The sequence below is a fragment of the Pezoporus wallicus genome, unplaced genomic scaffold, assembly GCF_028554395.1.
Source record: "Pezoporus wallicus isolate ANWC-B61680 ecotype Strahan unplaced genomic scaffold, APGP_CSIRO_Pwel_v1 contig_7680, whole genome shotgun sequence".
Lineage (NCBI taxonomy): Eukaryota > Metazoa > Chordata > Aves > Psittaciformes > Psittacidae > Pezoporus > Pezoporus wallicus.
The window spans coordinates 712,990-727,575 of record NW_026642051.1 but is presented as its reverse complement, the minus strand read 5'-3'; the positions used below and the strand labels follow the sequence as shown (position 1 = coordinate 727,575).

At 45.9% G+C, this 14,586-nt stretch overlaps 1 protein-coding gene across 1 annotated transcript in view; it reads right to left on the bottom strand.

Annotated features, from left to right (window-relative positions):
- Positions 1 to 14,586, bottom strand: part of GPC1 (glypican 1) — a 198,666-nt gene that overhangs the window by 95,625 nt on the left and 88,455 nt on the right. Inside the window, exon 2 of the mRNA XM_057426564.1 lies at positions 1,564 to 1,722. Coding sequence (XP_057282547.1) covers positions 1,564 to 1,722 — 159 coding nt within the window. The remainder of the gene's footprint in view (positions 1 to 1,563; positions 1,723 to 14,586) is intronic.

The following is a 14,586-nucleotide window of genomic DNA, read 5'->3' as shown; positions in this document are numbered from 1 at the left end:
TACAGCTCTAACTGACATCTCAGCACAGGTATCCCCCCTTTCATATACTTGGCTTTGCTTATGACTATTCTTATTGCTGTTACTATTACTAATGCACCAAAACATCATTCGGTGATGTAATGTCTTACTGGTTCTTATATTCTTCTCAAATGTTAAGCCAGTTCTTCACTAGGTAATTTCTGCTCATGCATATAATCCTCAAAGCTGCCAATAACTTTTACACTCTTAACACTGATAGCTGTACAACTATGTTCTTTTAAAAATAAAGAGCAGATATACCAGCCAATGCTGCAATAAGCAGTGGAGGGAGAGGGTGCCAAGGCTGGTGGAGGTTCTGCATTAACCCTGTGAAGGGCTGGATTTCAGAGGTCAGTGAGTGTGCTCAGCAACAGCTATACCAGGTCCCATTCAGACATCAGTCCGAGCAACCAGCATTGTAAGCCTCTTTTGAAAATCCTGGTTATCACTTTTGAAGGCAGATGAAAATCAATTAATTTTGAGCTTTTAATGGAATGCCTTTGCTGTGGTCAACCGTGGCCACACAGTTACAACGCATTTTGCAGAGATGCACTACCTTTTCTTTTCCTTTAGTATAAAAGCACTTAATCTTGATTGTCAGGCCCCTGAAGGTCAGGCTTATTTCTTTAGATCTATTATCTACTGCTTGAAATTTTCAGTTCCACCTTTACAGCTATTATAGCTTCTTTCTTCAACTCCTTTTCACAGTAACTCCAAATGATGACTGTTGATAAAGTTAGGAGGACTGTGATTCTAAATGTCTGACCTTCTTTAAAATCTGATAATGGATACAGTTTCTGAATCATAGGTCATCTCAATTTTGCCAATAAACCATTTATTTCCAGTGGCCTTCAGACCTTGAGGCTTACTGTGCACTGCAGATTGGATTCTTTAGGGAACAATAAAAGCAAGAGAGCCATCCTTAGCCTTTGCTTAGCATGTTAGAAGGGATACTTTGGAGAATATGTCCCCAACATCTTACGTATCACAGTCTCTAAGACCTTCACTGCTGTACAACATTCCTGATGTATGTATGAAGCTGAAAATTATAAGCCTCTAATGTGAACTAACCTTTTCATTTGCAATCTATATGGAAAGGACAAGAAAAATCCATGCCTCCTTAAACCCTCCCCATCTACTGTAGGCTATCCAGTCACCTCTACCATATTGTTCAACTTACAGCTCAAGGCATAGTGCCAAATTTTACATCACTACCTCAAATGTTATGCTGCTGTGGTAAGACTCGATTACAACACGCTTGTAAAAGCTATGTCAGTGCCAAGATACACAACTTGTTGGTACGAGAGCCTGCCAGCCTCATTCAGTGGCTTCACTGAAACCACTGAAACAGTTCTCAAAATGACTGGGTCTTGCAAAACACTGCCAGAGGTACAATTCCTACTGAAGGTCAACACATGACACAAACTTTTGAGCAAGATGCAGAGGAAGGAGTGTCAAAGACAAATTCCTGACTCAAACAGTGCTTGGAAAGTTAAGCAAGTGTCTGGATCCTTAGCAGGGAGGAACCGAGTAGGTTTTACTTACTGTCAAAGCTTCTGTGCTGTGCTGTCAGGGTCATTTGCACAGAGCGACCAGCCTCTTTCATCATGGCTTCAAATTCACTTCGGCTTTTGTTTGCAAAGTTCTCTTCCATCTCACTGGTGCAGCAGGTATAGCCTTGTGGGCAGATTCGCAGGTGCTCCCCTGAAATGACAGAAAATGTAGTTGAATGGCCAGGTCTGGAAAAGGAACATAGCATAAAAATACGCCAGCTCCCCAGTAACCTGGACCTACATCAGGCTTTGTGCGTTTACCCCCTAATTTGAGTTATGTTGCATTAGCATAGCGGTTGGTATGAAGGCAGGTACAAATTTTCTCACTCCAGACTATGAAGGGAAGGATGAGTGAAGGACATAAAATTAAAACGTGGGGCAAGAAGGGAAATACAAGTGTCTCCTGCTCCAAGTCTGCCCTAGAATTCGGCTCTGCCTAGAATCCCAGAAGACATGGAGGTCTGATTAAATGACATATTGGTAGTCCTCATTAGACTTAACAGGCATATCAGAACAACTGTTTGAATCTACTTTGTCAAAAAGTTACCCCAACTCCAACGTGCCCCATATCAAACTACCCCCTCCAACCTACCCTGAGAAGGCATTCCCATAACCAGAGAGGTGAGACTTGTGAGATGTTTTCAAAAGACAGATGTGCTCAAAGACAGATGGAATTTGGGTAGCTAACTCCCTTCCATGTTTTGACATTTTCTATGAAAAACTTATCTCCCCAAAAGAGATAAAATCACCCAAAAAAAGGTTGCCTTGACAAGCTCTGATTGAATATATGCTTTGCTACAGGGAAGGACAGGAAAGGCAAGAGGACTGGACAGTCCAATTGAAAAATTCCTCAGTATGGGAGCTCTTCCTGCCCTCTGCAACCTCTTTACTGTGGAGAAGCAAGTGCTTGCATAGGCAGAGTCAGCAATAGTTAAAAAATAATTGCCTAAGTTCGCATGAATCCTTACAAAGGAAGATATATCCACCTGCAAACACACCCCGTGTTTCTCCTTACCCAGCAGAAAGAATTCATTTGAATAAAATAAAATATAAAATAAAATAAAGGTGATTTTTTTTTTTCTTTTTAAAGAATAAAACCCCTCCTTGTTCCAAGTATGCACTGAGATAAATTATGAAGAAGTCACCATGCTTAACATACTTCAGTTGGGATTACAACCAAATAGTGTAAGACAGGACTGCTATCTCTGCATCACAGCTGAGCTGAAACATACATTTAAAATCACGTTTTGTGTGTGTCTCAACAGCTTCAAATCCTGAACCTGTGCAGTCCTCCAGTGTATTTTAGGCATAAGCCATTCAGGATGAGTTTGCATTTTGCTGGCCCTTGGGTCCCTGCTCACGGAGTGCTCTGAAGCAGCCTCTGCAGGGTGCTGGGGTGAGCCTACCCTTGGAAAACAGGTTACCATGTGCACCTGCACTGATAGAAAAGCCTCCTGCCTATGTGATGGGAATTGCTGCTCACCAGCTTTTGTAGGAGAGGAACTCCCACCGTCAGGCCTGTGCCATGCTCCTGGTGCAAAGGAGATCAAGCAAGATGCTGCATCCTGTGGGCTCCTGTTTCCATTAGGGCACCCCCCATCAAAGTCTCCGTGAGTACATCAAAGCAACAGGAAAAGCAGCAACTCGCTTCAGTATAGAAACTAAGAGTCAAACAAACACCATACAGAGCTCAATGCTCGCCATACCAAATGTAATTTAAGTTACAGTGCTTGGCTAAGCCTTTCCTTTCTTCATAAACTGGATTATTGCAACAGCTCATTTCTGTAATGTTGCACCTTGAGGACAGCTGACGTGTGACGGACAGGCAGAGAAAGGGAGCTGCAATCTTCTGACAAGACACAGCTTTGTTTCGTGTCACAGCAAATTGCAAACCTTCTTCTTGCCCAGCCCCTTCTGCCCGATTACTGCTGCCACAGGGCTTCTGATGAGGAACAAAGTTGTGCTGACAGTTGTTTTCCTGCGCTACGCACCCTTCCACACTGCCCTTGGTGCTCTCAGGACAAAGCAAGGCTTTTTCAGCACCTTGCCTCTCTGGAAGGCCTATAAACAAGGAGGTGGATCCCAGAGGGTCCCAATGGTTCCCTAAGACTGCCTTTACCACTGCTGGCTAACAAGTTGCGCAGATGGGGCCCTGGTGCTGTAAGCTTTGCACTCAATAGCACCCAAAAGCGCTCCTGCCACTCCTCTCTTCAGCACAACCCACCAGGGCTTGCAGGTTCAAGCCCCAAACAGCCCTTCACAAATGCCCTACTGTGGTAAACCAAGGTAAAGCACTGGGAACCAGCTCCTCAGGGAGCTGACCGTCAGCAGAGCCTGGCTGCGCAATAGCCTCCTCAGGGCCTCAAACCAGGCCGAGCAAACATGGCGGCTGCAGCAAGGAGACACCACATGTCCATTGAGCTGCTGACCAGAGGGGATCCATGTTAGAAACAAAAGAAGGGGGAAAGTGTGGCCATTGCCTCTGGGGACAAGCAGGGCCTGCCTGCAGGAGGAAGGTGGACGGGAGGAAGAGTCCTGTCCTGTGCCTGAGCTCCCAGATGAACAACAAGGAGCAGCAGAAGTGTGAGGCGTGCTAATTACAATGTGACATGACCAGACAAACCCTCCCCGTTGCCGTGCTGGGCAAAACAGGGAGCGTGTTCCAGCAGGATGGCCTGAGTCCAACACCTCACTGTGCCAGCAGAGCTTCAAGTAACCTCCCGCCAGCTGGCACTGCCAAACAGAGCAGGCAAAGAGACAGAGGGGGAAACAGACAGAGAGCAAGGGAAAAAGTCACATCCATAGCTAAAATTGCCTACATTTATACACCTTGTGACTCGAATGTGGAATTTTTCTAATGCTTGAACTCAGAGCTGGTATAATTCCTTCTGAAGCAATATTTGTCTTAGCTTTCTGCAAGCATCTGTATGGTACTCAGCAATACAGCATTTTATCTCAGTGGGAAGCAAGGTTTTTGTCTTTGTCTTCATTTGTCTTTGTAATTTAAACTCAGCACACACCAAACAGTCTCACAGCACTATGAAAATGCTTTGCTTGCTCTGCTATCTAACCTGACCCAACCTGGAAACAGTCACCATTATGGTTTAACCTTTCCTATTGACTCCAAAATAAACACACTCCAGCCTGTATTTTTGCTCTCCTTCCATTTCAAAGCTCATTTGTTTGCTGACTTCCTGCCATTGCCGAAGCTGCACCATAAATATCCCTGGGTTCACTTGGCAGATTATCTGCAGATATCTGTGGAGAGCTAGAGGTGTTTTATGAGGAGTAAATCTGCAAGGTGCAGTGTGTGCTCTCCTCTCCGCTGCTGCATCAGACAAGATACCCCTTATATACAGCTGGCACGTTGCTAACTGCTTGCTCCAGAGCCCATACTCCCAGCCTTGGGAAGAGCTTTATAGAAAGCAAGTGAGAACAGCAGAGGTCAAACCTGCAAAAAGCAGAGGGCTTGGAGATAATGGATACAGTCCCAGTGATTCAGGCCAACTCTGGGTCAGACCCATATGAGTCTGTCACTGAAATGCAGCTACCTCTGCCAGACCTTGTCCTGCAGCCCCTCATCTAAGCAGGTCCTGCAGCAGGGCACAGGGGTGCCCAGGGGGTGCATTTGCTAGCTCAGCCAATACCAGCTCCTGCTGCCTTAAGCACTCTGGATTTGAGATACGTTTGGAAGAGCAGATACGCTTTGGGATGCTCCGCTTCCCTTCAGAAAACAATATGCTTGCCCAAGCCTCTGGCACCCAAAATGTGCGGCACAATCTGGGTCTTCCTGGAAGACCCAGCTTTCCTGCAAAGGCTGCCAAAGTCGGGGTGCGATGTAACCCACTGCCTTCATGGCCTCTTGGAACAGAGACAGGGCAGAGAATACATGAGAACAGCATTGAACAAATATCTCATTTATGATTAACTGCCCTGAAGTGGAAAGGAATAGGCAGGAGGATGATGACAAGAAAATATCAGAATGCAGTACTGAGAGAAGAGTCCTTGGCTCCTTTAACCATGTAACTAGTGCTATTTCTATCTCTCTCACAGGACGTTGGAGATTGAATTCATTACAATGTTTGCAGAAGGTTTGGGGTTATTTGGATGTGTCAGAATATCTAAATGCAAATTATTACAAAATCATTCCTCCCAGAGGTTAATCTATTTCAGGCTGTGATAAACCTGTCATGATTCTTCTCCCCTCTTCCCCCTCCCTCTCCAAACTGCTACAAAACCTCATCTCATGCTCCCAGACCAAAACTGACCCCCAGCTGCCCCAGTCCAGACCCCCATGCCCGGACATCTACAGCCCAGAACCCCTCCTCAGGGTTTTTTGGTGAACATGGCACAGGCAATCAGGCTTGCTGAAGTCCCATCCTGCTGAAACCCCCTTGCCAGACATGCCAGGACACAGCCCCCAGCCACCGAAACTCCATCCAGGCTAATGAGTACCACAGCCAGGACAAACCAATGTAATTCAGACCATGGTTTGAGGTCTTTTTCCTCCTTTTTTCTTTCTTTTCCCTCCTTTTTTTCTTTTCTTTAACCATGTCACAGTGTCTGCAGCTGAAGCAAAATGAACCTGGAGGTGGCTCAGATGTTAAAAATACCTTGCAAAAAGATAGTGCAATTAAAGTGAAACCCCTTCCTTAGGCTTCCCGGTTTTTCTTGCTTCAGGTGTTCCTGTCCCCATCTCTCTTGAAATACATACCTTTAAAGAGAACATGATTTAGCACATGCTGATAAGGAACTGACAGCACAGCCTCTAGCACTAGTACCTTGAAACCTGGTCTTGTCACAGATAATTCCTAGAGTAAATGGGAGTATCCCAAAATCATTCGGACTAGGAGACAGTCCCAGCTGAGTTCTTGATATCCTTTTCATTCTGGAGGCACTGAGAAACATCAGCTGGCAAGCTGCTTCCAAACCTATACCCCACAATATTGTGTAAGGTGTCTGGGTGTATGGCTGGTCTCTCACAGTAGCTGCTAACATCAAACCAAACCAGCTATCAGACTGCTCTATGAAGGACATTGCAGATGAGGAATTTTCCCCTATTGCAAAGGCAGGTGTTAGCTGAGCTCCTGCTTTGATGTGCAGTCAGCTGTCGGCAAAGTATGTTATCTTCTATTTTCTGATTCTGTATTAAGAGTATCGTCATTTTTGGCTTGGGTTTGCACCTAATGTCAGGGAAGTCACAGTGGGCCTGAATATAAAGTACTGTATGGCAAATCTTCACCCTTTAATCAAAATGCACTAAGCCATGCTCTCTCCCAGGCTGAGGAAATGCATGGTGGGGCAGAGCTATGGGCTGGCCAAGAAGTCAGGGCAGAACATGGTCAGGAAGAAGGGCCACACTCATGTGAAATTACGATTTTTCTGCCCTTTCACACCAGGAAGCAATCTCAGGATAAAAATGAGGTTGGAAAAGACCTTTCAGATCATCAAGTCTAACCATTCCCCAGCACTCCCAAGGCCACCACTAACCCATGTCATTGAGGACCTCATCTACATGGTTTTTGAACACTTCCAGGGACAGTGACTCCAGCACTTCCCTGGGCAGCCTGTTCCAATGCCTGAGCACCTTTTTGGGGAAAACATTGTGCCTCATATCCAGTCTCCCCTGGTGCAGGCTGTTTCTTCAATCACTTGTCACCTGGGAGAAGAATCTTCACACTGTTGTTGTCCCTCAGCCTCAGTGAGGTGAGAGGGATCGGGCTCCAGAACAACCAATTCCCATTTCCTTTGCCACTGCTGAGGGAATAGCTGGCTATCTCAAGCAACTGATAACAAGGGCATGAAGTCTTTTCAAGCTGCACAACAAAGGTCTGAATTTGCACTGTGTCAGCAGCTTTTATAATGCCTTACCATCTGACAGTTGATCAAATAGCTTGTGCTATCTTAGATGAACTAATGTTTTTGTTCCAGATAAAGAAAACAAGCTCTACGTTCCACATCAGTGATAAAAACAGCAAGCTGGAAAAATAGCTAGAGAATATGCTTACACTGTTAATGCAATGCACGTGTTTAAGATGAAACAATAGCAAAACATTAAATGCTTGTTCCCACAGGTCATCATTCAGACCACGATTATACAAACAGAAGTGAACAACCAAGAGCAGATAATCTGTAAGATTTGCTCTTTCTACTCCTTACCTTCCTACTCCTACCAGGATTTAATAAACTAACAAAACACTGTTAACCAAATAAGACAACTTAATCTGGCTACTGCGTGGAGTTGGCTTCCTACCAGGTTTGCAGTGTTCTATAATTCCATTACCCTGACACAGAAATACCTGGATCGATTCACTAAGAAGTGCCATCCTCAGAAACCAGTAATGAGTGGGAGTGCTTTGGGACTGCCCTGTTTCCCACCAACGCAGCCTGTTCAAGTCCGGAGCCTGACTCCCAGAGAGCTGGGCAGGAGAGTGCGGGACAAGCTGAATGTGAATTTCTTCTGTGTTTGCTCTGCTTGTGCATTGAAACACTTGAGGCTCTGAGGCTGTCAGCTCAGTGTCATGCCTGCACACTGGAAACGTGGTATCAATTTGTTTAACCCTAGATCCTGATGTCAGAGGAATTTATAAGACAGGCAAACATGGGCAAAAAAAAAAGTTAATTAACAGAGGAGAAAGAGATACCTCCATGTCCTGGAAAAATATTAAGTATAGAGTAGATAGGAACGCCTTCAGCAATGACAGTCTGAACATCCTAATGTCATCTGTGTATGGTACAATGGCAAACTGCCCAAAGGAAGGGAACAGAGAAAATGTCACAAACACTGACAAGAGACTTGATTTTTACTGAAAAGATGCGCACGAGAGCACTTCCCCCATGTATTGCTCCTTTGGGGTTTGGAAGTGTCTTCCTGAATGGAACAGAACAGCCCTTCCCATCACCCTGCTCCCTCAGTTTCTCATCAGAGGCTGGCTCTGCCTCTGACTCCAAGCTGCATGCACGCAGCAGCAGGAACAAGTACAGGATGCAATGATACAAGCCTGTGTTTAAGAAAAATACAGCAAACACTTTGTAATTTTCAGTAGAAAAGAGCTTTTTCAGCTGTTTGAGAGAGGAATGAAAGAATTAGAGCCAAATCTGCAAGTACCACAAGCAATGGAGGACCTCTGTCTAGCAGAACTGACTGAACACACCAAAACCCAAGGCTCCTCAGATCCTCCTCTGGGCACTGGACCCATCCCTGGGGAGCTCCTAAGCAGCTCTCTGCTCCAGGAAAGGAGACGATCCATTACAAAAGGCTTCAAAGGGGACCCAGAACATGGTCTACAATTAGCACACTCCAAATAAATCAATCTTGAAAGAAGCCTTCAGTTCAGACTAAACCAGTTGCAAGCAAGGATCATGAAGAAACAGACAGGGAACTCACTGTTCACTGTCTCTCCCCTCCCCTTCTCTAAAAACCAGAAAACTCTTAAAAAGCATCTTAGACAAGGGAAGAATTATCTTGTCTCTTCACATAACACTTGTGGGGACGTATTGAAGTTGTGTGTCATAATCCATCACTATCAACCGCTTTCAGAGTTGTCCTGAGCACATCAGCTTCTCACCAGATGTTTTAGTTCTCTTTTTTTTTCCTTCTTCCTAGAACAAATAGTCTTTTTATACTCAGTTTGCTGCAATCTAAAATAAGACCAAACTGGAAACCTATCACTCTTATCAGATGCAGCTTCACTGGAGGCCTCATAACAACATAAATACATTATTACATAAGTGAAGCAATTCATTAAGCAGAATCTTTTCCAGTTTCTTCTCAGAAAAATAGCTACTGAAGAAACTGCCAGCTCTATCCCATGGCCTGACAGCTTGCTGCCAGAGGGATCAGACTGGAAAAGGGATCTCAGTAGTAAACTGAGGATTAAAGATGCAGCTCCCACTAAGTCATTAAAGAGGTGAAAGCTTTTGGTTTATTCTCCATTTAAAAGAAAAAAGCTTCAGGGCAATAATCCATATAATCCATGCTAGAAACTTGAGGAAGACTTTGATCAAAACCAAAAGTCTTTTTTCCAGACACCCTACTAAAGCCCTTCAAGGAAAATGGTGATACTACACTTTGAACTATTTTGAGATAAAGAAACTAAGGAGCTTCAGCCACCTTCTAAGATCGTTGCTCAAGAATGGGGGGTGCTTGTGGCCACTCCCAATCATTTCAGTGCAAATAACAAACCTGGAGAAGTTAGCATTTAGAGAACATTTCCTCCCAACCCCAGGAAAGCTGCTCAAGCAGTAGATGCTGGTGTGAAAACCATGAATACCACCTTTCTGGGTTTCAGATACATATTTAACACACGGCTCCTGCAAAACACTCCCTACATCTTATCCCTGCCAGCCTTGCAGGATGCTGTGATAAGCAGGATGTATCACACCAGAGGAGGATGGACATGATGCAGAAGTGGGCTGCCAAGGCTGCTCACCTTAATGAGCTATACTCCTGGCTGCTAGCTTGCCCAAGAGAGGACTGCACACTAGCTCCTGAGCACAGCTACGGGCATTGTTGGCAGCTCATTCCCTTCCTGGATGGACCACTCGGTGGATAAAGAACTGGCTGGATGGCCGCACACAAAGAGTTGTGTGCAGTTCTGGTGCCCTCAACATAAAAAGGGCATGGAACTGCTGGAGCAAGTCCAGAGGAGGGCCATGAGGATGATCAGGGGACTGGAGCACCTCCTGTATGAAGACAGGCTGAGAAAGTTGGGGCTGTTCAGCTTGGAGAAGAGAAGGCTGCGTGGAGACCTCATAGCAGCCTTCCAGTATCTGAAGGGGGCCTATAGGGATGTTGGAGAGGGACTCTTCATTAGTGACTGTAGGGATAGGACAAGGGGTAATGGGTTAAAACTTAAACAGGGGAAGTTTAGATTGGATATAAGGAGGAAATTCTTTCCTGTTAGGGTGGTGAGGCACTGGAATAGGTTGCCCAGGGAGGTTGTGAATGCTCCATCCCTGGCAGTGTTCAAGCCCAGGTTGGACAAAGCCTTGGGTGAGATGGTTTAGTGGGAGGTGTCCCTGCCCATGGTAGAGGGGTTGGAACTAGATGATCTTGAGGTCCTTTCCAACCCTAACTATTCTATGATTCTTGCAGGAAGATGTGTATGTCCACGGAGGATCTGGCTTTCCAGCAACAAAAATCTCCCAAGGGAAAGTAAACAAACTAAAGAAAGCCTCCACCACTCTGCTGGTAACAATGAAAATGCCTCCTGAGTATGCAAAACCCCTTGTCTTTAAATACTTATTAAATAAACTAAGTTCTTGGATCTGAATCCGATTCTGAGAGCTTGCAAAACCAGAATGTCTATGCCAGGAGGTTCCTCAATTGTGTGGAAGACAACTTCCTTCTGCAAGTAATAGAGGAGCCGACAAGGAGAGGTGCCGTGCTGGACCTCGTGCTCACCAACAGGGAAGGGCTCGTTGGAAATGTGACTCTCCAGGGCAGCCTTGGATGCAGCGATCATGAGATGGTTGAATTCAAGATCCTCAGGACAGTGAGAAGAGCGTGCAGCAAGCTCACTGCCCTGGACTTCAAAAGAGCAGACTTTGGCCTCTTCAGGAATCTGCTTAGTAAGGTTCCATGGGATATAGCCCTAGACGGCAGTGGGGCCCAAGACTCCTGGTTGATATTCAAGGATCACCTGCTACAAGCTCAGGAGTGTTGCATCCCAACCAGAAGAAAGTGCAGCAGGAAGGCCAGGAGACCTCCTTGGATGGATTCATTCAAATGAAAAAAGAGGCTTATAAAAAGTGGAAGCAAGGACAGGTGGCATGGGAAGAGTACAAGGATGTTGTCCGGGAAGCTAGGGACCAGGTTAGGAAAGCTAAGGCCCAGTTAGAATTAAACTTGGCTAGGGATGTTAAGGATAACAGGAAGGGATTCTACAAGTACATAGCAAATAAAAAACAGACTAGGGAGAACGTAGGCCCCCTCAGGAAGCTCTCAGGAGAACTGGCTACCCAGGATTTGGAGAAGGCTGAGGTTCTGAATGACTTCTTTGCCTCAGTCTTCACTGGCAAAGGCTCTGACCAAACCACCCAAGTCTTGGAAGGCAGATGCAGGGACTGTGAGAACGAAGACCTTGTGCCCACTGTAGGAGAGGATCTGGTTCGAGACCATCTTAAAAACCTGAACATGCACAAGTCCATGGGTCCTGATGAGATCCATCTGCGGGTCCTGAAGGAGCTGGAGAATGAAGTTGCGAAGCCGCTGGCCATCGTATTTGAGAAATCATGGCAGTCAGGTGAAGTTCCCGATGACTGGAAAAAGGGAAATGTAACCCCCATTTTCAAGAAGGGGAAAATGGATGACCCGGGGAATTACAGACCAGTCAGTCTCACCTCTGTGCCTGGCAAAATCTTGGAGCAGATTCTCCTGGAAGGCATGCTAAGGCACATGAAAATCAACAAGGTGCTTGGTGACAGCCAGCATGGCTTCACTAAGGGGAAATCCTGCCTGACCAATTTGGTGGCCTTCTATGATGGGGCTACAGAACTGATGGACAGGGGTAGAGCAGTTGATGTCATCTACCTGGACTTGTGTAAAGCGTTCAACACTGTCCCGCACGACATCCTTGTCTCTAAATTGGAGAGACATCAATTTGATGGATGGAGCACTCGGTGGATAAAGAACTGGCTGGATGGCTGCACACAAAGAGTTGTGGTCAATGGCTCAATGTCCAGCTGGAGAGCAGTAATGACTGGCGTCCCTCAGGGATCCATGTTGGGACCGGTCTTGTTCAACATCTTCATTGCTGACATGGACAGTGGCATTGAGTGCGCCCTCAGCAAGTTTGCTGATGACACCAAGCTGTGTGGTTCAGTTGATAAGCTGGAGGGAAGGAATGCCATCCAGAGGGACCTCGACACGCTTGTGAGGTGGGCTGATGTCGACCTCATGAAGTTTAACCATGCCAAGTGCAAGGTCCTACACCTGGGTCAGAGCAATCCCAGGCACAGCTACAGGTTGGGCAGAGAAGAGATTCAGAGCAGCCCTGTGGAGAAGGACTTGGGGGTGTTGGTTGATGAGAAAATGAACATGGGCCGGCAGTGTGCGCTTGCAGCCCAGAAAGCCAACCGTATCCTGGACTGCATCAAAAGGAGCATGACCAGCAGGTCGAAGGAGGTGATCCTGCCCCTCTACTCTGCTCTCATGAGACCTCACCTGGAGTATTGTGTGCAGTTCTGGTGTCCTCAACATAAAAAGGACATGGAACTGTTGGAACAAGTCCAGAGGAGGGCCACGAGGATGATCAGGGGACTGGAACACCTCCCGCATGAAGACAGGCTGAGGAAGTTGGGGCTGTTCAGCCTGGAGAAGAGAAGGCTGCGTGGAGACCTCATAGCAGCCTTCCAGTATCTGAAGGGGGCCTATAGGGATGCTGGGGAGGGACTCTTCATTAGAGACTGTAGTGACAGGACAAGGGGTAACGGGTTAAAACTTAAACAGGGGAAGTTTAGATTGGATATAAGGAGGAAATTCTTTCCTGTTAGGGTGGTGAGGCACTGGAATAGGTTGCCCAGGGAGGTTGTGAATGCTCCATCCCTGGCGGTGTTCAAGACCAGGCTGGACGAGGCCTTGGGTGGTAGGGTTTAATGTGAGGTGTCCCTGCCCACGGCAGGGAGGTTGGAACTAGATGATCTTAAGGTCCTTTCCTTCCTAAGTATTCTATGATTCCATAACTAAAGACTGAAGAAGCTAGGTTTAATGACACTTGTTAACCTGTAATCCCATTAATGTGAACACGTTTCAGAATTGAAAAGATACCTGTCATGAGTTGTCTGAGCCCCACAAACTCAGGAGCACCTTTTTTTAGGTATTTTTTAAAACTTCAAGAGACTTTACCTATGCAGAGCTGTTGCCTTCTGCCATAAATTAGGAGTGCTTATACCTCCTCCAAAACTCTTTGCTGTATGTGTTGGCAGGGATGTGGGAAGGTGCAGGATTGAAGGGGCAAGTCGTGGTTGCTGTGGGCTTTTTCACTTTGCAACCTGAAGCTTTTGTTAACCCCAGAAATGCTTGGTTCTTACTCAGCTACTGCTTTGCTTTATTTGTTTTATGAATGTTTTGGCCAGCAGCAAAAGTGCTGCAGCACTGTGGAGCAAGCCCTTTCCTACAATTTGAGCCACCATGGAAGGAAATGGCAAGTACGGAGTCATCTTGTGGGAACATGAAATTGCAGACTTTCAGTTGAACAAAACTGATGCAGCTGTTGAAAATCTTGGACTAAGGAGCACCAGCATCAAGGCTGGAGCCTGCAGAAGCCTCTGGCCACTGCATGCAAGAGATCTGCAGCAGAAGGAATTCAATACGCTGCCTTTCACTTCTGGTTGCAAATGCACATAGGTGAAACCTGTTCCATTGCTCTTCTTTTTATGTCTCCATCTGACCTTCCAGGAGCAGATTACAGAAAGCTGCCTGCAAACCCAAAGATGCAATGGATATCATTTAGGAGCTCCTCTCTTCCACCCTTGAAATTAATTCAGCAGTATGACGAGATGAGGGCACCAGTTGAGTCCTGCCACAACTGCTTCATGAACAGATTTGTTTCCACAAGAACCAAACCGCTCACCCCCACATAGAGGGGTGACCCAGAGGACCAGGATTAAATTGGGATGAACATTTAAAACTCCAACGCCCTGCTAGATCTCAGCATGGCTCACAGTGCATATGCCAAAAATTTCACCAGCAAAATGTATTTTAGGCAAGTTCTGTTTGAAAACTTAATGGAAGTGAAGCTGTTCTCCCCTGAGCGTCAGGAACAGATGACTAAGAAATGTTGCCAGTATCTGTCTTTCAGTGAGATTAGTGTTGGGTTTGTGTGGTGTCCTATTTATAACTTTGACAAACAGCTCACCCAATCATTTCATACTTAATCATAGCTGTCTGCCCAGCTCCCTTCAGAGACAAGCTTTTTGAAAAGTACATGCCAACATAATCCGAACAAAAGGAAGCAAACCACAGTCAAGAATAAAAGACCTTGCTCCCCAAACCAGCAACCAGCAAAAAGTC